Below are 20,313 nucleotides of genomic sequence, written 5' to 3'. Positions count from 1 at the left end.
CGAGGCAGTGCCAGGAAAGACTTGTAATTATTTAAATGGAGCTCTTCATGTCAATAAGGTTCACATTAACAGATGCTTGCAGCTACTCTGGGAATGTGAGGAAACTTCTTAAGTGTTGGTAGCAATGTGCTTTTGATATGTAAATTGAACACATGAACACCAAGTTAGTACATTAAGGATATACTGGGATGCTTTGTACAATCCACTTTACTTAGGGCTGCAAAACATTTCTGCTTGTAATCCCTGTTTTACCACACTTGTAACTTCTCAAAATATCCACCTTTGATCTGAACTTTTCCATGGTTGAGGTCTGATCAAAGCCCTTTAGGCTTTTTTTTTTTATTTAAGTCCTTGGAAAAATTCCTGCAGCTGCTCTGCATCTCAGGATGAAAATCCTTGCTCTTTAAAAAAATAAATAAATCCATCCACACTTCATATATATATTTTTTAAGCTAAAACTGTGGTCTGGTAAATAGCATAGCTCTAAACAGGAATGTGTTGCTTTGCAGTCCTGTTGTTCTTAGAGATGTCTGCCCATCTGTCTGGAGTGTGGGGAGAGCACATGGCTCTGCCTGGCAAAGCTTGGAGGGTGATAGGGGGCTTGGAGGGCTCACCTGGAAGCCCAAGGAGTTGAGCCAAGGCTGTGAAATCTGGGGTGGCTCGCTTCTGGTTTCTGGGACCTGGAGTGGAGAGTTGAGCGTGGGCTGGAGCAGTGGTACCCAGCCTGTCTGGGGGTTCCTTGCTGCTTTTTCCCCCATCTGTGGTGGGGGCAGCCAGCCCACAGCAGGGGTTGGGGCTGTGGGGGGGCTTTTCCTTCCAACCCAACAGTTCTTTCATCTTCGTGGTTCCTTCCAACCCGACTATTCCACGCTTCTGAGATTCCCTCTTCTTTGTGCTGCAGGTATGACACGCCAGCGTCCGCAAAGAAGAAAATCCGCCTCAAGGACCGCAGCAAGCTGTCCACGGAGGAGCGCAGGAAGCTGTTTGAGCAGGAGGTGGCCCAACGAGAGGCCCAAAAGCAGCAGCAACAACTGCAGAACCTGGGCATGACCTCCCCCCTTCCCTACGACTCCATGGGCTATGGCACCCCCCACCACAGCTTCATCGGCTACCCGCCCGGCTACCCCATGCAGGCCTACGTGGACCCCAGCAACCCCAACGCGGGCAAGGTGCTGCTGCCCACCCCGAGCATGGACTCTATGTGCTCCTCAGCATCATACGAGCACCCTCAGCCCTTGGTGGGGCACACGGTGGAGCCCACCCTGCCCACCCCCCAGCCGGTCCCAGTAGTCCAACATGTAGCAACGCCGATGGAGGTGACCACTCCTCAGTATGTAGCACAAAGCGACGCTGTGGTCCACCAAGAACCCAACGTGGCTGTCCTGCCCGTGCCCACCACGGCACCGGTGCAGGGGCAGAGCTATGGGGTGTGGGATTCCAGCCAGCAGACCGTGGCCGTGCAGCAGCAGTACTCACCAGCCCAGTCTCAGCCAGCCATATATTACCAGGGCCAGACCTGTCAGACTGTTTATGGGGTGACATCCCCCTACTCGCAGACGACCCCGCCGATTGTGCAGGTAACCCACGGGGGAAAGGTGGCCTTTTCAGGCACAGAGTGGCACAGAGCACCCACAGAAGGAAGGGAGCCAGTGTGCAACTGGAACACTGCGTGTGCTCATCCTGCCAGGGGCTGTCCCAGTGTGCTTCAGTGCTGGGCAGCGTTGCTCAGATAACTCCCTCTGAGCATCTGTGTAAAGCACAGGTTTGATTTGTGGTTACTGCTGTGTGACTGGGACCTGATCCTCCTATTAACCCTCCAGGATATGGGAATTCCTTCCCATTGATGTCCTGCATCTCTCCCATCGGTCCCCATCAGTTCTTGTTGTTTTCATTTCAGAACATCCAGTGATGGTGTTTCAGTTCTTGTTTTCATTTCAGAGCATCCAGTGATGGTGGTTTGTGCTGCACATCATGCTGGCTTCTTTCCAGTGAGGAGCAGCACAGGTTGCTTTAAAAAGAGCAGGAGAGAAACTTTGCCATTCGTTTGGTCCTGAATTCTTCCTGGCTGATGGCTTTGAGCACTGGAGCTCAGTGTCAGCCAAACTCACTTTCCTTCCTCCCGTGGAGGAGACATGTTCTGGATCTCAGTGCCATGTCTTTAGGCACTTTCAGGTGCACGTTGGAAGAGAAGGTGGAGCAGTAAAGTCAGGGGATTATGTAGGGGAGGATGCAGGATTTCTTCATGTTCTGCCCTGACCCCAGCCTGGGGATCCCTCTGGGAGATGTCACAGTCTGCCACTGTGGGGTACAGGCTGTGTGCTGGTGGAAAGCACTGGTGCTCTCCTGCTTTACCTCTCTCTGAGGTACCCACGCCCTCATTTGATATGTTGAAAGACTTCTTCACCATAGACATGCTGGGAAATAGTCTTTTGTGCTCAGTGCTGCACTTTCTCCCTCTGTCGATGGAGTCCTGAGCAAGTGATTTGCTACTTCCTTTTAAGGCTGCTCTGTGGGAGAAGCTTTCCCCTCCTGCTTCCCAGAGCAGGATGCTGACCCCAACCCCTTGTTTTCTCCATGGCAGAGCTATGCCCAGCCAGGCCTGCAGTACATCCAGGGGCAGCAGATCTACACAGCCCACCCACAGGGAGTGATCGTCCAGCCCCCGCCTGCCGTCACCACCATCGTGGCAGCTGGGCAGCCACAGCCCATCCAGCAGGTATGGCTCCCTCCATTTCAGTGGGCAAATGGATGGCACCACGTGAGCAGCTGCATGGTCTGGGGCATCAGGCAGCTGGCAGAAGGAGCAGGGAGCTGTCCTGCACAGAGCCCCATCCTGGAGGTGCTCGGGGCCAGGTGGGGTGGACCCCAGGCAGCCTGATGGTGGGGATGGCAGCTAGCACACAGCAGGGCTGGGGCTGGATGGGCTTTGAGAGCTCTTCCAACTCAAGCCATGTTGTGATTCTGTGTTTTACTCTCAAAGTCACAGGGAGACAGAGCTGTCAGACTGCTCTGCTCTGCCCTCTGGCATCGTTGCCTGTGTGTTTTCAGCCAGAGCTCGTGGTGACCAACAACCTCCTGGACCTGCCTCCTCCATCCCCTCCCAAACCCAAAACCATCGTCCTTCCTCCCAACTGGAAAACAGCCCGAGACCCCGAGGGGAAGATCTACTACTACCACGTGGTAACGAGGTAAGAGATAACGAGGTAAGCACTGGGGTGGGTGGGAAACAGATGGATGCAGTGGCACCATGCACCTCCAAACACCAGCCAGGTGGGGTGGTGCTCTGCTTGGGTCCTGCAGCGAGATGGGGACGCAGCTGAACTTTATCATAGTATCACTGGGGTTGGAAAAGACCACTGAGATCATTGAGTCCAACCTTAACCTGTGAGGAGCAGCTCCTTCATCAATCTTCTGCAGTTACACCAGAAACTGCTGATTGAATGCAGTTCATTTTCTTGAGAGGAGCACATGCTGGAAGGTTTCTGTAGATCCTTCCTTTAGGATATCTTCAGATTGGACAGGGCCAGTAGAGGAAGGGAAGACTTACTTGCCCATACACTTTCTTTCTTAGATGAAGATACACTTTCTCATTTGAATTATTCATTCTGCTTTGCAGTTGAATGGTAGTTATCTGACATCATGTACAGTAATTAGCATCTGGAGAATGAAGTGCTGTGCCGAAGCACACAGAGTTGCTTGAAATAAACACGCTCCCATGTTTCTTCATGACATTTCCTAAAAAGCAGAAAGATTTCTAGATTCAGGTCAGCAAACCTGAAAGGCTCAGAGCCCTTCTGCTTCTGTGTCATGCAGAGGAGCTCACGTCCCAGCTCCACAGAGGTCACAGCTGGAAAACAGCTGCTGTGTGAGGTCACCTCTGTACCTAACGATGCTGCTGCAGAGCTGGGCTCTTCCCATCCCTACTTAGTCTGCTTTTCAGTTGACCTGAGAGTCAGAGCAAGCTGTGCTGCTCTCCTGATGCATGGAGGAGCTGAGTGTCATTGGTGTGTTGAGCCTTTCAGGTTCTTTATTGGGGCTTTTCTCAACACTGCATCCTTTCTGCTGTGAGAAACCTTCAGGTGCTGCTGCCCTTTGTTCTGCAGAAACAGACATTAAACCCTTCCCTTAGGTCTGATGTGATGGCTCCTGCCCTTCCACACCATTGCAAGCATCACCAGTGGCAGAAAACAATGCAAGTTCTCTGTTTTTTAACACGGTTCCTTCTCTGAGGGTGACATGCTCTGTTTGTTCTCCAGGCAAACCCAGTGGGACCCTCCAACGTGGGACAGCCCAGGGGATGATGCCAGCCTGGAACACGAAGCTGAGATGGACCTCGGGACCCCAACATATGATGAAAACCCAATGAAGGTGAGCGTGGGGTCAGCGAGGGAAGCTCACTGCTGACATCTTGGTGGCCCACACAGATGACTCTTGCCAAAGCAGTGTGTGTGCAAGCTGCAGGGTGGTGGCTATGAGATGGTGACAGAGGGACAGCAGTGACCCAAGATGGGCCATAATAGCTGTACTAACCATTGGCTTTATGAGCATTGGAACAGTGCTATAGGATCAAGGACGTTCCCATTGTTTACTCAGCACCTGGTGCTTTTTGCAGTCATGTGGGGGTCCCCTTCAGGTCTGAGGTCTCAGCTTTCTTCTGTGTTGGACCTGAAGAGGCTCAGGCTCCTCAGCAGCAAGGTGGGAGCAGATGCATCTCCCTCTTGATGGTGTCCCATCTGCAGGCAGGATGTCCCTTGGTGCCTGACTGCGCGTGTCTGGTTGTAGGATTGAGGATGGAAGGACCAAACCAGGTGTTAAACCCAGCCCCCATCCTCCAGGCAGCTGCTAAGTCATGCCATGGGTGCACCCTGTGGCACCACGGGGCAGAGAGAGGAGCTGTGGAGGAAGGGTTTATTGTTGGGTTGTAATTCTGGGGGCAGTCCCCATCCTCTCCATCCAGGCTGTTACAGAGCCCTTCATTTGGCATTCCTGGAGAGCTGACTTAAGCTATCTTAGTTGCAAGTATTCATCTGCCCTTAAAAAAGTTAATTAGAGAGTAAATGAAGGCCTGGCACACGCTGCTCTGACGCTGAGTGTTGCAGGGGGGTCCAGAGGAGCTTCCCTTCCTCCTTCCCACTCCATCCCCAGCATGGTTTTCTCCACCCTTAGAATCTCAGGTAGGCTATTAGGGTGAATTTCTTCTCAGAAAGAGTGGTGATGCAGTGGCACAGTGCCCAGGGAGGTGCTGGAATCACTGTTCCTGGAGGTGCTCAAGAGCCATGGAGAAGTGGCACTTGGGGACGTGGTCAGTGGGCACGGTGGGGTGGTTTGGGGTTGGACCTGGTGATCTCAGAGGTCTTTTCCTACCTGAATTAATCTGCCATACTGTGATTCCATGTCCCATGCAGCCCAGCTCTGCTCTGCAGCCTTTCTGTAAGGCAACCAAGCTCACGTTCAGGATGTCCTCAAAGCACTGTGTGCCTTTATTTTTTTTTTCACTTCCTTGCGTTGCAGTTTTCCTGGCAGGCAGCAGTGCTTTGCAGGAATGAGCTGTGGTCAGATTGAGGCAGGCCAAAGCCTTGGAACAACTCTGAATCATGGTAACCACAGCTCTGTGTCAGCTCAAGCCCATTGCTACTGTACTGCTGTGTCCTAAGTGCAGCTCTCAAGCAGTAAGCTTTCAGTAAGGCTGAAATCAAGATTAATCTTAGCACAGGGAGAAATTAGCACCCATGGACCGATAGCAGCTAAGTATTTCTCTTCTTCACTCTTGCCCTGATGCTTCAGGGATTCCCCCTGCATTGCACAAGGCCTGCAGGGTGATGTTAGAGCATGCTGGAGGATGGCAGCTTATCTCAGAGGTAACCATTGCAGCCACCATCACCTTTCCTGTGCCTTCACAGCCCCTCGTAGGAGCACAGCCCTGCTCCTGCCTGCTCGGTGTCGTTGAGCCTTCCAGGATGGCAAGATAACCCCAGCCCACTGCCACCATGCCCACGTCCCTCAGTGCCACATCTCCACGGCTCTGAACACCTGCAGGGATGGTGACCACCCCCTCCCTGGGCAGTGTGTGCCACTGCATCGCTGCTCTTCCTGAGGAGGAGCCATTCCCAGTGCCTCAGCATGGCTGTGCCCGTGGCTTGGGGACTGCTCTGGCACACACCCACTGGCAAAGAGCAGCCTTCCCCTCGGCTGTGGGATGGCTCACTCCGTCACTTTTTCCATGGAAAGGGCAATGAATCCTGCCTCAGGCAGTCAGAAAAACGCCGAGATTCCAAATCCTCATCAGACAACCAAAGGTTTGTCATTCCTCTGCGAACGCATCATCGGGCTGTGCTGCAGCTAAGCCAATAGGGCCACGTTAAAATCCCATCGTTGCAGGGCTGACCTGCATTGGAAGTCTCACCCTGCAGTGCTGAGCGTGGGTGGATGGCAGCAACATGAAGCTGTGACCCGGGCAAGTGTGGGAGCTCGGGGTTTGGCCTTGCTGTTTGTTTTCTTGCTCTCCTGGCTGACTTTGCTGCTGCTCCCCATTCTTGGTCTGACACCGCTGCCTTCCAGTGGTGACCAGAGCCTGGGACCCACAGCTGGGCTGTGAGGAAGCAAGGAGACAGGGATGAGGCTGCCCAGGGTTGGGTTTTGTGTCTTCCATCTTTTGCTCCTGCATCTCTGTGCTGTGCCGTGGCTGCTCTGGAAGTCATTTCTTCAGCCTCCTTCTGGCTGCATTGGGGGTGGTAACAAAACCCTACAGGTAGAAGGCTTGTATTAGGATTGTTAATGCAGAGCTGAGGCTTGTTGGAGCTCACACCCTGAGCCCTGTGGGGCCGTGCTGGCTGCTCCACACACTGCAGGCTCAGCTCTCAGCTGTGCTTCTGAGATAGCTGCACAGAGCTCCAGGAACCGGCGTGGCCGAGCTGGGAGGGGACGGGCTACACTCCCCTTCTCAGTTTGGGCAGAGGGAAAGCAGCAGCAATCAGGAGCCTTGGGTCCTCACTGAAGGAGGGTTGGCTCAAAGCACACCATAACAGCTCCTGGTGTGGTGCTTCCTGCTGGGCTCCTGGGGTGTCTGGCTGAATGGGAAGCCCATTTCCCTGTTGTTGCCCTCATGCTGCCAGTGTCCCAATGTCCTCTTGCACTCAGGTTGTTACAGGCCCCTCCCAGCTCGGGATCTACTGTCTGCCCCCAGTTGTTGCTCTTCCCAGCTCCACATCCCCCCCTTTCCCTAGGAAGGCTCCCCCAGAGCTGCCTCCCCCCATTCCCCTTTCAGGACCCATCCCAAGAGCAGAGGGGACGCAGCGCCGCGTGGCACGCAGGGAGTGGCTCAGGGCCATGTGTTCCCCATTAGGGCCCTTTGATGGAGGTACCCAGCTCAGGGAGCCAGCAGAGCTTTGATGTGCAGCCAGCAGGGACGCCCCGGCCCTAATTCACTCTTCTCAGGGATGGCTCTCGGCCATAAAACTTCCACGGGAGCTTTTTATCAAAGCCCAGCACCGCTTTTACTGTGGGATGTTGCAGCTCTGCTCTGCTCCCCTAACACAGCCCCAGCACCAGCTCTGGGCATTCTGCTTTATCCCAAAGAAAACAATAGGGTGTGAGTCGGGCAACGTGGCCCCTGCTCCTCCTGTTGGGTTCACAACAACATGGAAGGGCTGGGTTGGGGGGAGGGGTTGGGGGGAGGGGATGTAGAGATGCTTTTTGGTGGGGTGGATGCAGAGAGGTGGATGTGGAGAGATGGACTTGGAAAAGTGGATTTAGGGTGGTGGATTTCAGAAGGTGGATTTGGGGTGGCAGATCTCAGGAGACGGATTCGGGTTGGGGGGGTAGGTTTGGAGAGATGGATTTGTGGAGCTGAATGGAGAGGTGGATCTAGGGAGGCAGATTTGGGAGCGCGGATTTGAAGAAGTGAATTTAGGGAGGCAGATGTGGGGAGGAGGATTAAGGGAGGTGGATTTGGGGTTGTGCATTTGGTGGAGTGGATCTGGGGAGATGGATTTAAGGTGGCTGATTTCAGGAGGCAGATTTGGGTGGGGGGTAGGTTTAGGGAGATGGATTTGGGGAGATGGCATTTGGAGGAGTGGATTTGGGGAGATGGATTTGAAAAAGAATTTAGGGAGGTGGGTTTGGGGTTTCTGTATTTGGAGGAGTGGATTTGGGGTGGCAGATCTCAGGTGGATTTGGGGAGGTGGGTTTAGAGAGATGAATTTGGGGAGCTGCATTTGGAGGAGTGGATCTGGGATCAAGGGTTTGAGAATGAGGATTTGAAGAAGTGAATTTAGGGAGGTAGGTTTGGGGTGGTGGATTTGGGGAGGCAGATTTGGGGCAGCAGATTTAGAGAGATTGATTTGGGGAGGTGGATTTGAAGAGGCGAATTGAGGGAGGCAGATTTGAAGAGGTGCATTTAGGGCACACATGGCTCTGTGGACACACTTTTGCTGCTAAAGCCTGTGGTTTTGGGAACACAGCTGCTGCTGAGGCCGCGCTTTTTGGCTGCAGTGGTTCTGTTGGGATCAGGGGATGGTGTCCCCCCAGAGAAGGAGGTGCCTGGACTGAGGTTGTGCCCTCCTCCCAGTCCTCTAAACCCATCGAATCTGCTTGCTTCATTCCCATTTTCTCCTCCCACCTTTTTCTCTCTCCTCCCTGCAGTCTTCCAAAAAGCCCAAGACCGCGGAAGCGGACACGTCGAGCGAGCTCGCCAAGAAGAGCAAGGAGGTCTTCAGGAAAGAGGTGGGTTGTCCCTGAGGTGGGTTGGTTGGATGTCCCTGGGTTGGGTTGGTTGGATGTCCCTGGGTTGGGTTGGTTGTCCTTGGTTTGGATGTCCGAGGGTTGGGTTGGGTTGGCTGTCCCTGGGTTGGGTTGGTTGGATGTCCCTGGGTTGGGTTGGATGTCCCTGGGTTGGGTTGGTTGGTTATCTGTGGGTTGGATGTCCCTGGGTTGGGTTGGTTGTCCTTGGTTTGGATGTCCGAGGGTTGGGTTGGGTTGGCTGTCCCTGGGTTGGGTTGGTTGGATGTCCCTGGGTTGGGTTGGTTGGCTGTCCCTGGGTTGGGTTGGGTTGGCTGTCCCTGGGTTGGGTTGGTTGGATGTCCCTGGGTTGGGTTGGTTGGTTATCTGTGGGTTGGATGTCCCTGGGTTGGGTTGGGTGTCCTTGGGTTGGGATGATTGTCCCTGGGTTGGGTTGGTTGGATGTCCCTGGATTGGGTTGATTGTCCCCGGGTTGGGTTGGGTAGGGTTGGATGTCCCTGGGTTGGGTTGGGTTGGGTTGGGTTGGTAGTCCCTGGCTTGGTTGGTTGTCTTTGGGTTCTTTGGATGTCCCTGTGCAGCCCCAACAGCACAGGGGTGGGCACGGCTGGGGCTGACCACCCCCTCCCCCACAGATGTCCCAGTTCATCGTCCAGTGCCTGAACCCGTACCGCAAACCTGACTGCAAGGTCGGCCGCATCACCACCACCGAGGACTTCAAGCACCTGGCACGCAAGGTGAGGGCACCCCGTGGGTTATGGGGTCACTGGGGGCCGGGGCAGGGGAGGTGCGTGGGACGAGAGCTGGTGGCCCCAAGTTGGGCCGGGTTGGATCTTAGGGATCTCAGAGGTCTACTCTGACATGATTGATCCTTCTGTTCTCTGCTCCCCCCCCACCCCCCGTACCCCACAGCTGACGCACGGCGTCATGAACAAGGAGCTCAAGTACTGCAAGAACCCGGAGGACCTGGAGTGCAACGAGAACGTGAAACACAAAACGAAGGAGTACATAAAGAAATACATGCAGAAATTCGGGGCCATTTACAAACCCAAAGAGGACACGGACTTGGAGTGACCCCCCCTCCCTCCATCGCCCTCAGATGGCGGTGCTGCGCTGCGGGGCCGCCCCACTCAGCCCCACCACCTCTGTGTTCCCCCCCCGGGCACCCACACGTGTATTATATTTTAACCTATCTGTGAATATATTGATCATTTCCTCCGTTGGTTCATCCGTTCGTTGGTTCGTTCCGTTTCCTTTCGCTTTTAGGCCGCCGCGTGCTGATACCACGGGATCACTTTGTAAGGATGGGATTTTTGGGGTCGGGTTGGTGGGGGTGGGGGTGGGGGGGGTGTGTGGGTTTCCTTTCCTCGTTCGTTTTCCTGTTTTGTTCCTCCTCCTCCTCGAGGTTTAATCTGTTATCCTGTAAATATCGGAACGGGCTCTGCCCCCAGGGTTTCCGGCAGCCCCGTGCTATGTTGATAAGATTGATTTTACTGCTTAAAATCATTTTACTTTATCCAATTTTTACTGAACTTTTTATGTAAAAAAAAAAAAATCCAAAAAAATAAAAAATAAAGAAAACGAAATGAAATGAAAGCAACGCCGTACCCGGGGCCTGGAAAAAAAGGGGGTGGGGATGGTATGGAGCTGTTGGGGTGGATGGATGGACCCTTCCAACTGGAGATGTTCCACTGTTGCCAGCAGCCCTCCATTTGGGGACGGGGTCCCTGTAATGGGAGTGGCAGCAGAGCTTCCCAAAGGAAAGGGGGGATGAGGGGGGGACAGCGTTGGGACAGAGGGCTGTGACAGAGGAGTGACACAAAGGCAACGTTGGCTATTTAATGCAGCACCGCATCCCCGGGACCTCCCCATACAAAAAGGACATCTCCCCCACCCTCCCCCCAACCCCTCGAGTACAAAAACCACATGAAAAACGACTGGTGGCCAAGGGCTCACCCAGCACAGGGGACCCCGTGTCCCATCCTCCTCCTCCTCTTCCTCCTGGTCGGCCCGGCAGGAGCTCACACCACAGAGCTGGCCTCCCCCGGCCCCACCAGGCACTCAGCCACATCCTGACGTCCCACAGCAGCCAGGGCCAGGCAGAGGGCTTCCAACGTGGCCCCTTCGGTGGCTCCCCAGGTGGTGAGCAGGGTGCGGGCGGGCGCCTGGCCGCGGGCGAAGACCCCCACGGCCTCGTCCCCATAACCCAGCTGGGCAGCCAACCCACGCCAGTCCCCGCCGGGACCGCCGCTGTCCAGCAGCTGCTCCACCTCTTCCCGTCGCTGCTGTGGCACTGAGCTGTAGGGTCGGGCTTCGGGACGAGGAGCTGTGGGGTTTGGAGGGGTAGGGGGTCAGCATCGGTACGCCGTGCTGGTGTATCTGCTCCGAGCTCCCTGCATGGTGCACCCTGACCCCATTCCTTAAGGTGTGGCCATACCCAAATCCCATCTGGGTGCTCCTCAGCCCTATCTGGATCATCCTCAAGGAGCTCCCCAACCCCAACGAGATGATCCCCAAGCTATGGGTGTGCCCCAACCCCATCCGTGCTGTACAGGTGGGCCCCAAACCTACGGACGTGATCCTAAGATAGGGGTGCTCCCCCACCTCACCTCATCCCCAAGTACTACATGCACCCCAACCCCATCCAGACAACCCCCAAGGAATGTCTGTTCCCCAACCCCAATGTACGATCCCCATTGTGTGGGCACTCCTCAAACCCATCAGGATTATCCCAAAGGTGATCCCTGACCCCATTAGACCACCCCCAAGCACTGGCTAGCCCTCAACCTCATCCCTAACATGTGGGTGTTGCCCAGTCCTATAGGGATGATCCCCAAAACAAGTGCTCCCCAGTCCCATTAGATGATCCCCGAGGTACGGCCGCTCCCCACCCCGACCTGGATCACCCCAAAGGATGAGATGCATCCAACCCTCCCTGGGTGACCTCCAAGGCATGGATGCTCCCCAGCCCTATCTGATCCACCCCCAAAGATTACGTGCACCCCAACCCCATCCAGCTCCTCCCTGAGGACACCAACCCCTCCGCAAACCCTCCCATCTCCCTCAGCCGCCTCCAGACGTGGGGTGCTCCTTCACCCCATCCCCACCACAGCCAAAGTGACGGCAGGGGACAGCATCCCACCACCCCACACCCCGCTCACCTTTGCCCATCTGGTGTGGTTCCTGCAGGCTGTGCGTGTCCAGGAAGACCCCGCTGTCACTGTGCAGCTTCTCGCCCTCGGCCGCCGTCCCCAGCTCGGTGGCACGTGCCTTGGCCAGCTGCTGCTTCTGCCTGCACGTGTGCCAGCTGCTCCGCGTCACCCACCACCCCCTCGTGTCCCCCCCCCGAGCTCCCCCCCCCTTCCCAACACCCCCCAAAACCTACCACTTGAAGGCCACGTAGGCGAGGAGACCCACCACCACGGCGGCCAGGAGGGAGCAGTACACGGGGATGATGTTCTGCCCCACGTCCTCAGGGAGGGGAGGGACGAAGGTGGAGGCGGCCAAGGCGGTGGGGACTGCGCTGCCCTCCTTGGGGGGGTTTCCTTCGATCCGTTTTGGGGTCTGCGGGTCCTTCTCTGTGGGGATGAGGGATTTAGAGAACCCCTCGTGGCCCCACTGGTGCCGATGCCTCGGTTTCTGCTCGGAATGGGGTGGGGGGGTACCCGAAATGGCACTCACAGGTGGGACCAGAGCGGGTTTTGGGATGGGAGGAAATCGGATCCAGTGCTATGGGGTGAAAGGGAGAGGTGCCCCCTCCCGCTGAACCTCCCCCATCCCTTCCCAACCACATCAAAGCCCCAACGCTGCCGGGAGCATCTGCTGCATGCAGGGCGTGATGACAGCCGTGGGGCAGCAGCTGGCGGTGCTGGGGAGGGGGTGGTGGGGGGCTCTGAGGGGGGCTCGGAGCTCCGAAGGAGTGGGAACGTACAGGAACAGGCTGCCCAGGGTTGGGGGCTGGTCACCGTCCCTGGAGGTGTTCCACAACTGTGGAGATGTGGCACTGAGGGACGCGGTCAGCGGGCACGGTGGGGGTGGGCTGGGGTGGGACTCAGGGCCCTCTGCACAGTAGGGGACGTGAGGCTATAGGCGTGCTTCGGGATCACCCCATGACACATTGCACCTCCGTTTTCTCCTCTGTGCATCCCGAAGACTGAGGTGCTACAGATGGGGAAACTGAGGCACGGCCCCGCAGTGTCCCATAGGGGCTCACCCGTGCACAGCGTGTCGGAGAGGCGACTGCAGACACGCTGCATCACCTGGCCAGGCCCACAGGAGGGCTGGCAGGGCAGGCAGGGCGCCTGGGAGCTGCGTTCCTCTGAGAAGGAGCCCTGGGGACAAGGCTGGCACTCGGTGTCCCGTTCTGGGCTGCAGGGCTGCACGGCCCCGTAACCCTCCAGGCACAGCGTGCAGGGCTGGCACGGCTCTACTGTGCTGCTCAGCGCCAGGAAGGTGTGGTCTGCGGGCACACAGAGAGGGGTGAGTGGAGTGGGAGGCAGCAGGGGACGGCGTGGGGCTGTGGGGTGGCACTCACTCTGGGTGCAGGACTCACACCGGGTGTTGGTGAGGCCGCAGGGCACGACCGCCCCGAAGCCGGGAGGGCAGGGGGAGCAGCACTCTCCGGACTGAGTGAAGGCACCGCTGGGGCACGGCAGGCTGCGGGCTGGCACCTGCCCAGGGACATGGGGGGGGAGATCTGTTGGGCGTCCCCTGAACGGCCACAGATCCCCAAACTGACAGTGCCACATCCACTTAACTCTGCCCATCCCATCCCATCCCATCCCATCCCATCCCATCCCATCCCATCCCATCCCATCCCATCCCATCCCAACCCATCCCATCCCATCCCAACCCATCCCATCCCATCCCATCCCCTTAACTCTCCCCCCTTCCCATCCCCTTAACTGTGCTCCATCCCAACAACTTGCTCCATCCCCTTAACTCTTTCCCCTCCCTATCCCCTTAACTCTGCCCCAAATCCCTTTAACTCTGCCCTTCCCACCACCTTAACTGCATCCCCTCTTAACACCCACAGACTCCTAGATCTGTCCCCATCCTCCCTTTCCCAAAGAACCCCCCCCCACCCCAATCATTTTTGGGCTGCTCAGGTCACCCCTCCCCATGAACAAAACCCCCAGTTGGCCCCACTGGGATTCAGTGGGGCCATGTCCTGAGTGGGGCTGAGCTGGAGGGATTCGGGGGGGTCCCAATCCCATGTGGGTCCCACACGGTGCCCCCAGCCCTCAGCTTGCAGCCAGATGGGGTCGGGGGGGGAGGGGGAGGGGGGGTGGTCCCATGCCTGGATGGGGGGGGGAGGGAATGGGAGGGGGGAACATGCAGGGAAATATAATGTGGGGAAACAGGGCTAAATATGGGGAAATGGGGCAAAGTGAAATGAGGTAAACGAAAGATAAATGAGGTAAAATGATAAAGTGAAACAACAGAGGAAAATAAAGAGGAAAGGAACGAGGAAAATAAAGAACGGAGGGAAATAAAGTAGAATAAAGGGAAATAAAGGAAAAGAAAGGGAAATAAAGGGAAATAAAGGAAAAGAAAGGGAAATAAAGGGAAATAAAGGAAAAGAAAGGGAAATAAAGGAAAAGAAAGGGAAACTAAAGTGAAACGCAGTAAAAAAAGGTAAAGTAAAATAAGATGAAGTAAAAAGCAGTAAAACCCTGTAAGTTAAGAAAACTTAAAGCAAGATGCGGTAAAATAAGACAAAAAAAGAAATAAAATATTGTGAAGAAAGGTAAAGGAAAATAAGAGAAAGTGAAGTGCGGTAAAGTACAGAAAATACAGTAAATTTTACAGTAACGTAAAACGAGACGAAGCAAAGCAGCAAAACGAAGAAGGCGCAGCGAAGTGCAAGGAAGCAGAGCAACACGGGGCGAAACGAAGCAAGTTGCGCCAAAGCAAAGCGAGGAAAACGGATAAAGAAGGAAACGAAAACAAACCTAAATAGCGCAGAGAGAAAGAAAGCGGAATGAGGCCACGAGAGAAGAGAAAAAAAGAGCGGACCTGCGGGCAGAGCGGCGCGGACAGCAGCAGGCACAGCGCCCGAGAGAAGCGCAGCGCCGCGCGCCCGCACTGCATGGCGGGGCCGGGCCCCCCCGGGCAACTGCTCCGCTCGGTCCGGTCCGGTTCGGCTCGGCTCGGCTCGGTTCGGCTCCGCTCGGTTCCGCCCGTGCTCGGCTCCCGCTCCACTCGGCCCGGCTCGGCGCGGCCCCGCAGGGAGGGGCGCGGCGCCACGCCATTGGCTGAGGGGTGGGGGCGTGGCTACGGGAGGCCCCGCCCACCGAGTCTGGCTCGGCCCGGAGCGGTTCGGGTCGGGGTGGATCCTGATGGGGTCGGGTTGGCTCGGAGCAGACCGGGTTACTTCAACCCGGTTCAGGCCCGGTTCCTACGGTTCTATGTCCTGTTCGGTTCAGCCCAGCTCGGCCTGGTTCCGTCCAGGTCCAGCCTGGTTTAGCCCAGTTCAGCCCAATTCAGCCCAGTTCAGCCTGGTTCCGTCCAGGTCCAGCCTGGTTTAACCCCATTCAGCCTAGTTCAGCCCAGATCAGCCCAGGTCCAGCCTGATTTAGCCCAGTTCAGCCCCATTCAGCCTGGTTCCATCCAGGTCCAGCCTGGTTTCACCCCATTCAGCCCAGTTCATCCCAGTTCAGCCCAATTCAGCCCAGATTCAGCCTGGTTTAGCCCCATTCATCCCAGTTCATCCCAGTTCAGCCCAGCTCAGCCTGGTTCAGCCTATGTTAGCATAGTTCAGCTTAACTCAGCCCAGTTCAGCCCAGTTCCACTCCCCTCAGCCCAGTTCAGCCTAGCACAACCCCATTCAGCCCAGTTCAGCCCAGTTCAGCCCAGTTCCCCCCATTTCAGCCCAGTTCAGTTGGGCTGGAGCAGGTAGGACCCCCCGTGCCCCCACATCCTCTGTGCGTCCCAGTTCAGCCACCCCAACCCCACTGTGTCCCCACGTCCCCATCCCCATAACTCACTCCGCCCCACTCCTGGGCTGGGTGATTTCAGTGGGGCAGTTGCGGGTGACTGTCGTGGCAGTTGTGGGGTGCTGTCCTCCACAGTGCCCCCCAAAAGTCCCAGTGTTGCCCCCAAAGACCCCAAAACGTCCATAAGTGGGAAAAGCAACTTTATTATTGACCCCTCCGGGGGAGGTGGGGGCAGAACCTCAGCATTAATATAGGATCTCAGCGTGGGTGTGGGGTCCCAGTGTGGGTGTGGGGTCCCAGTGTGGGTGTGGGGTCCCAGTGTGGGTGTAGGGAAGGGCTTCATGACCTCGTGATGCTCCCGGGATGTCAGCACGGCTGCAGGATGTCACGGTGGGCATTAGGATCCCAGCAGGGTTGTGAGGTCTCGGCGTAGGTTTAGGATCTCACCATGGGCACAGGACTTGGTTATGGGTTTAGGACAGGGCCCTACCAGCCACGCACGGGGTGCCACAGGGCCACCACCTGCCCCTCCTCGTGCACGTAGTACACGGGGTGCATGGCCGCCGTGGCACACGCCTGCAGAGGAGAGGAGGGTGACACACGAGGTGACAACGTGGACACGGAGGGGGGGGGAGGGGGACACAAGATGGGCCGACACTCACGTGGTACGGGATGAGCGCCAGCACGCTGCCCACCGGGAACCTCCCCAAATCCATCTGCCCTCCGACGTCCTCCAGCAGCCCGTGCTCCTGCGTCAGCCCCACCAACCTGTGGGGTCGCACTGTCACGTCCCACCCGTGCCAATCTCCCCGAGCCCGACCCCGTCACTCACCGCAGCTCCGGGTGCCCCTCGACGGCAGCGCAGCCTTGGGGTCCCCGTCCCGCTCCGTGCAGGCTGAGTGCTGACCACCCGCAGTCCACCAGGAGCTGACCCCGGTGAGCGTAGTGCCCGATAACCCGCGTCAGGACGCGGATGGCCACGTCCTGGGCTTGGCAGGAGCCCAGCTGCGTCTGCTGCAGGTCTGAGGGGTGGGGGAGGAGTGGGGTGGGGGGACAGCTCACCGGGACACCGGGTGGTGTTGGGGTGCTGGCGGTACTCACCGTAGAAGATGTAGTTGCCCGGGTGCAGCTCGGTGAGCTGGGACATCTCGGGGACGGGGTGGCTGCAGGAGGGAGTGGAGCCGATGCTGGCGTGGGGACAGGGCACACCGGCCTGACGCAGCCTGGAGGATGGGGAGGGGGGGACACACAGGGGGAACGTCACCCGTTGGGTGTCACCACGGCGATGCCACGGAGGGGAGCGGGGCCAAACGTGTCCCTGCTGAGGTGGAACGAAACTGTGACGGGGTCCGGGTTTCATTGGGGTGTAGGAAGGGGGTCCATCCGGGTGTGGTGTCAGAGCCGTCCAGATGTGGAAAGGGTAAACCCTCCCCCAGAGTGCCAGGGACCATCCAGATGTGCAAGCACTGCCCAGACGGGGAAGAGGTTTCCCCCCATCCAGATGTGGAGATGCTCTCCCCCCCCCCCCCCTCCACTGGTCGAAGTGCCACCCCAACGTGTGCTGGTTTGCACCCCCCAGATGTGCCCTGCATCTTTCCAGATGTGCAAGAGCTAAATTCTGATGTGCCCCCCCTCCCCAGATGTGTCAGATGTAGTTCATTGAGAAGCTGGGCTTGGGGGAGGGAGAGGAGTGCGCATGTGTCCCAGATCTTGAAAAATGGGGGCTCAAAGGGGGGAGCCCTGCACAGCTGGCCCTGAACCCATGGAATGTTTGGGGTATTTGGGGCTGGAGGATGTCCCCCTGCACTCGGAGATCCCACTGATCTCATGGGAAGGGAGAAACATCCGTCTGCAATTCGCTCCGGGATGTGAAATCCCCCTTAGTCCTTCCCCAGGGGACAAAAGGGCGGTGGGAGGGGTGGGGGGGGGGGGATGACGGGACACATCAAAGGGGTTTGGGGCCATCTCCTGCGGCCCCCTGGGGCGCAGGGCTTTGTGGGGCCGCACTTTATGGGGCCGGCAGGAAGTGGGTGATTTGCATTTACAACCGGCACGTCAGGGGCTGGGGGTTTTATGGGACGGACAGGGCTAAGGGCTCAGCCCCTATAAAAATTCCCCTTAATTCTAGCCAGGTTTGGGGCCGGGTGGTGGCTACGATGGGGTCCCCATGGAGGCACGCACTCACGCAGCCATAAAGCCGAGGACGGCGCTGGTGGTGTCCCTGGCGATGGCCTGGATGGCATCCACCCCATTGCAGCTGTAGGTGTTCCCACAGTGAGCGTAGACCCCGACCAGTGTCACCTCCTCAGGTGCATCGTTGGCGATGGCCCCCGCCAGCTCCAGGGCAGCGGGGTCTGTAGGGCGCACTCCGGCTGCCAGCAAGAGAGCGGGGTCACGGGGACATAGGGATGGGATGCTCATATGGGGCAGCTGTGGGGTGTGGGGCTCTGTGGTAGATGGGGAGGGTTGGGGATGTCCTTCCTCCGTGGGATGTGATTATGAACCTTATATCCTAATACTAGCCCTAACCATAACTCTAACACTAATCCTAGTGCCTAACTGTCAACATATCCCTAATGCCTCACCTTGACAATAGCCCTAATCCTAACAGCTAACCCTAAACCTATCCCCGATTCCTAATTCAGAAAATAACCCTAATCTTTACGGCTAAACCTGACCCTATCCCTGATCCTTAACTCTGACCATAACCCTAATCCTAACCACTAAACCTATCCTTGAGCTCTAGACCTGGCAATAACTCACATCCTAATGGCTAAACCTAAATCTTTCCTTGATCTTTAGACCTGACAGTGACCCTAATCCTAATGGCTAACTCTTCGCCTGCAAGCTCTGGGGACGTGTGGGACATCTCTCTCCACGGAGCATCCTTGGGGTGGATGAAAAGGGCTTTTTGGGATTACTGACCCCACACTGGCTTGAGCTGCTGTGTGTTCTGGGAACACCCCTCTCCCACTGACCATCCATCCTTGGGGTTGGTTGGGCGTTAACGAGGAGCTGAGGTCTCCCAGACCCACATCGGTAAGCTAGATCTGGAAGGGGTGCTGGGGTGGGCGTGATTCTGGGGGCCACAAGGGACATCCCTTCCTCATCACGGACCATCCTTGGGGTGGACAGATGCGTGGCTCGGCCGTGCCCACCTCTGCCGTTGCCGCAGTCGAGCTTCAACCAGACGAGCCAACGCTTGCCGCGGGCGAGCGGGGCGCTGCCTCAGGCTGAGCAACGCCTCGGGGCGGTCCAGCAGCACGTGGAAGGCATCGAGGCGTTGCGCCAGCTCCACGCACTCATCCAGACGCGCGGTGGGCAGCGGGTAGGCCAGCAGGATGTCATCGAAGCCGCCGTCGGCGAAGAAGCGCGCTTCGGCCAACGTGGAGACGGCGATGCCGCGACGCGTGCCGCCGGTGGCCAGCGAACCGCCTTCCCTTCAGGCACCGCCCGCGGGGTGGTGGGGACGGCGGTGAGGGGGAGAAGAGGGAGGGGGGGGATGGGGAAAAAGGGTGTGGGTGGCACTCACAGCGTTTTGTGGGTCTTGACGTGGGGTCGCAGGCGGACCCCCAGGGTCCGGCAGCGCTCGCGCATGCGCTCGGCGTTGCCGCGTGCCGTGGCGCGGTCGATGGTCAGTGCTGGGGTGGGCAGAGCGTCCAGGCGGGATCCCAACCACATCTGGGGGGGGGGGGTGGTCTGGGGTGGTCTCGATCTGTAAAGCTGAGGGAGGGGGGGGGGGGGTGCCGGTGGGGTCACTGAGGGAGTGGGGGCATTTGGGAGGAGGGTAGATGACCTGAGTCACCTGGGTCAGGGATAGCGGGAGATAACAGCGGTGACACGGGGAATGGGAATGCAGAGGGACACCTGGGAGGCTGGGAACAGGGACAATGGGGGATGGGGACGTGATGCTGGGACACCTGGGTGAGGACGCCTGGGATGAGGGCTAATAGGAGTAGGAACTTCTGGGTCGGGGACACTTGGGTCTGAGATACCTGGGGACAGGAACAGGGACACCTAGGGAAGCACACCTGGAACGGACACTGGGAATGGGGATACAAAGAAACAGAGAGACCTGGGTCACCTGGGTCAGGGACACTCGGATTTGGGATATCTAGAGACAGGAAGGGCTGAGACACTGGAAACAGGGACAGCTGGGACTGAGCTACGTGGAGACAGGGACAGCTGGGACACCGGGAACAGATACCCGCAGGCAGGGACAGTTGAGACAGGGACACCTGTAAGTTAGAGGGACACCTGGGACAGGAATACCTAGGATAATGGGAACAGGGACACAGGGGAACATCTGGGGCAAGGATAGGGACATAGCAGCACCCCATAACCCCTCCCGTCCGTACCTTGCTGCCGTGGCTGCTCCCGGCACGGCTCCGGCGGCCTCTGGCCGTGGCTGTGCTGGTGCTGCTCCACGTGATGCCGTGGGCACCCGGGGCCAGCCCTGCCCGGGGACAGAGGTCGCTGCCAGCCGTGGGGCCCCGGCGGTGGCAGGGGAGGACACGGGCGCTGCTGGTGCTTGGGGACAGGCACAGGGGGGAGGGAGGGGGGGGGGATGGCAGCGAGGAGGGGGAGGGGGATTTGGGGTCGCTGAGACCCCGTGCACTCATGACCTCGCTGCTGAGACCGC

General features: G+C 57.6%; 3 protein-coding genes across 4 annotated transcripts in view; 1 reads left to right on the top strand and 2 right to left on the bottom strand.

Annotated features, from left to right (window-relative positions):
* The window catches only part of SETD2 (SET domain containing 2, histone lysine methyltransferase), a 50,854-nt gene extending 40,808 nt beyond the window's left edge, over positions 1-10,046 (top strand). Inside the window, exons 15-21 of the mRNA XM_065744981.1 lie at positions 902-1,577; positions 2,582-2,716; positions 3,049-3,188; positions 4,257-4,368; positions 8,641-8,721; positions 9,369-9,470; positions 9,646-10,046. Of these exons, the coding sequence (XP_065601053.1) occupies positions 902-1,577; positions 2,582-2,716; positions 3,049-3,188; positions 4,257-4,368; positions 8,641-8,721; positions 9,369-9,470; positions 9,646-9,807 (1,408 nt within the window). The 3' untranslated portion in view covers positions 9,808-10,046. The remainder of the gene's footprint in view (positions 1-901; positions 1,578-2,581; positions 2,717-3,048; positions 3,189-4,256; positions 4,369-8,640; positions 8,722-9,368; positions 9,471-9,645) is intronic.
* Positions 10,047-10,730: 684 nt separating this feature from the next.
* Positions 10,731-14,925, bottom strand: LOC136053890 (death domain-containing membrane protein NRADD-like). Of its 2 annotated transcripts, XM_065744848.1 has the most exons (6): positions 14,752-14,925; positions 13,268-13,403; positions 12,947-13,192; positions 12,119-12,311; positions 11,895-12,040; positions 10,731-11,059 (listed from the first exon to the last, which is right to left on the bottom strand). In XM_065744848.1, exons 1-6 carry the CDS (start codon positions 14,824-14,826, stop codon positions 10,755-10,757), a joined length of 1,101 nt encoding a protein of 366 aa, XP_065600920.1. In that variant the 5' UTR covers positions 14,827-14,925; the 3' UTR covers positions 10,731-10,754. The 2 variants fall into 2 exon arrangements, with proteins under 2 accessions (XP_065600920.1, XP_065600919.1); XM_065744847.1 differs by having other exon boundaries at positions 12,947-13,403.
* Positions 14,926-16,153: 1,228 nt separating this feature from the next.
* LOC136053883 (D-serine dehydratase-like) lies at positions 16,154-20,068 on the bottom strand. Its single transcript, XM_065744839.1, is given in 10 exon segments — positions 16,154-16,247; positions 16,334-16,439; positions 16,504-16,693; positions 16,773-16,894; positions 17,857-18,043; positions 18,830-18,890; positions 18,892-19,111; positions 19,204-19,394; positions 19,703-19,785; positions 20,030-20,068. Coding segments are annotated over 8 exon segments (1,125 nt in total). The 5' UTR covers positions 19,353-19,394; positions 19,703-19,785; positions 20,030-20,068; the 3' UTR covers positions 16,154-16,157.
* Positions 20,069-20,313: the final 245 nt, after the last annotated feature.

This window comes from Cyrtonyx montezumae, unplaced genomic scaffold, assembly GCF_038088225.1.
Source record: "Cyrtonyx montezumae isolate F1298 unplaced genomic scaffold, pur_monq_1.0 scaffold_32, whole genome shotgun sequence".
NCBI lineage: Eukaryota > Metazoa > Chordata > Aves > Galliformes > Odontophoridae > Cyrtonyx > Cyrtonyx montezumae.
The sequence above is the reverse complement of the archived record's forward strand: the minus strand, read 5'-3'. Positions and strand labels throughout refer to the sequence as shown.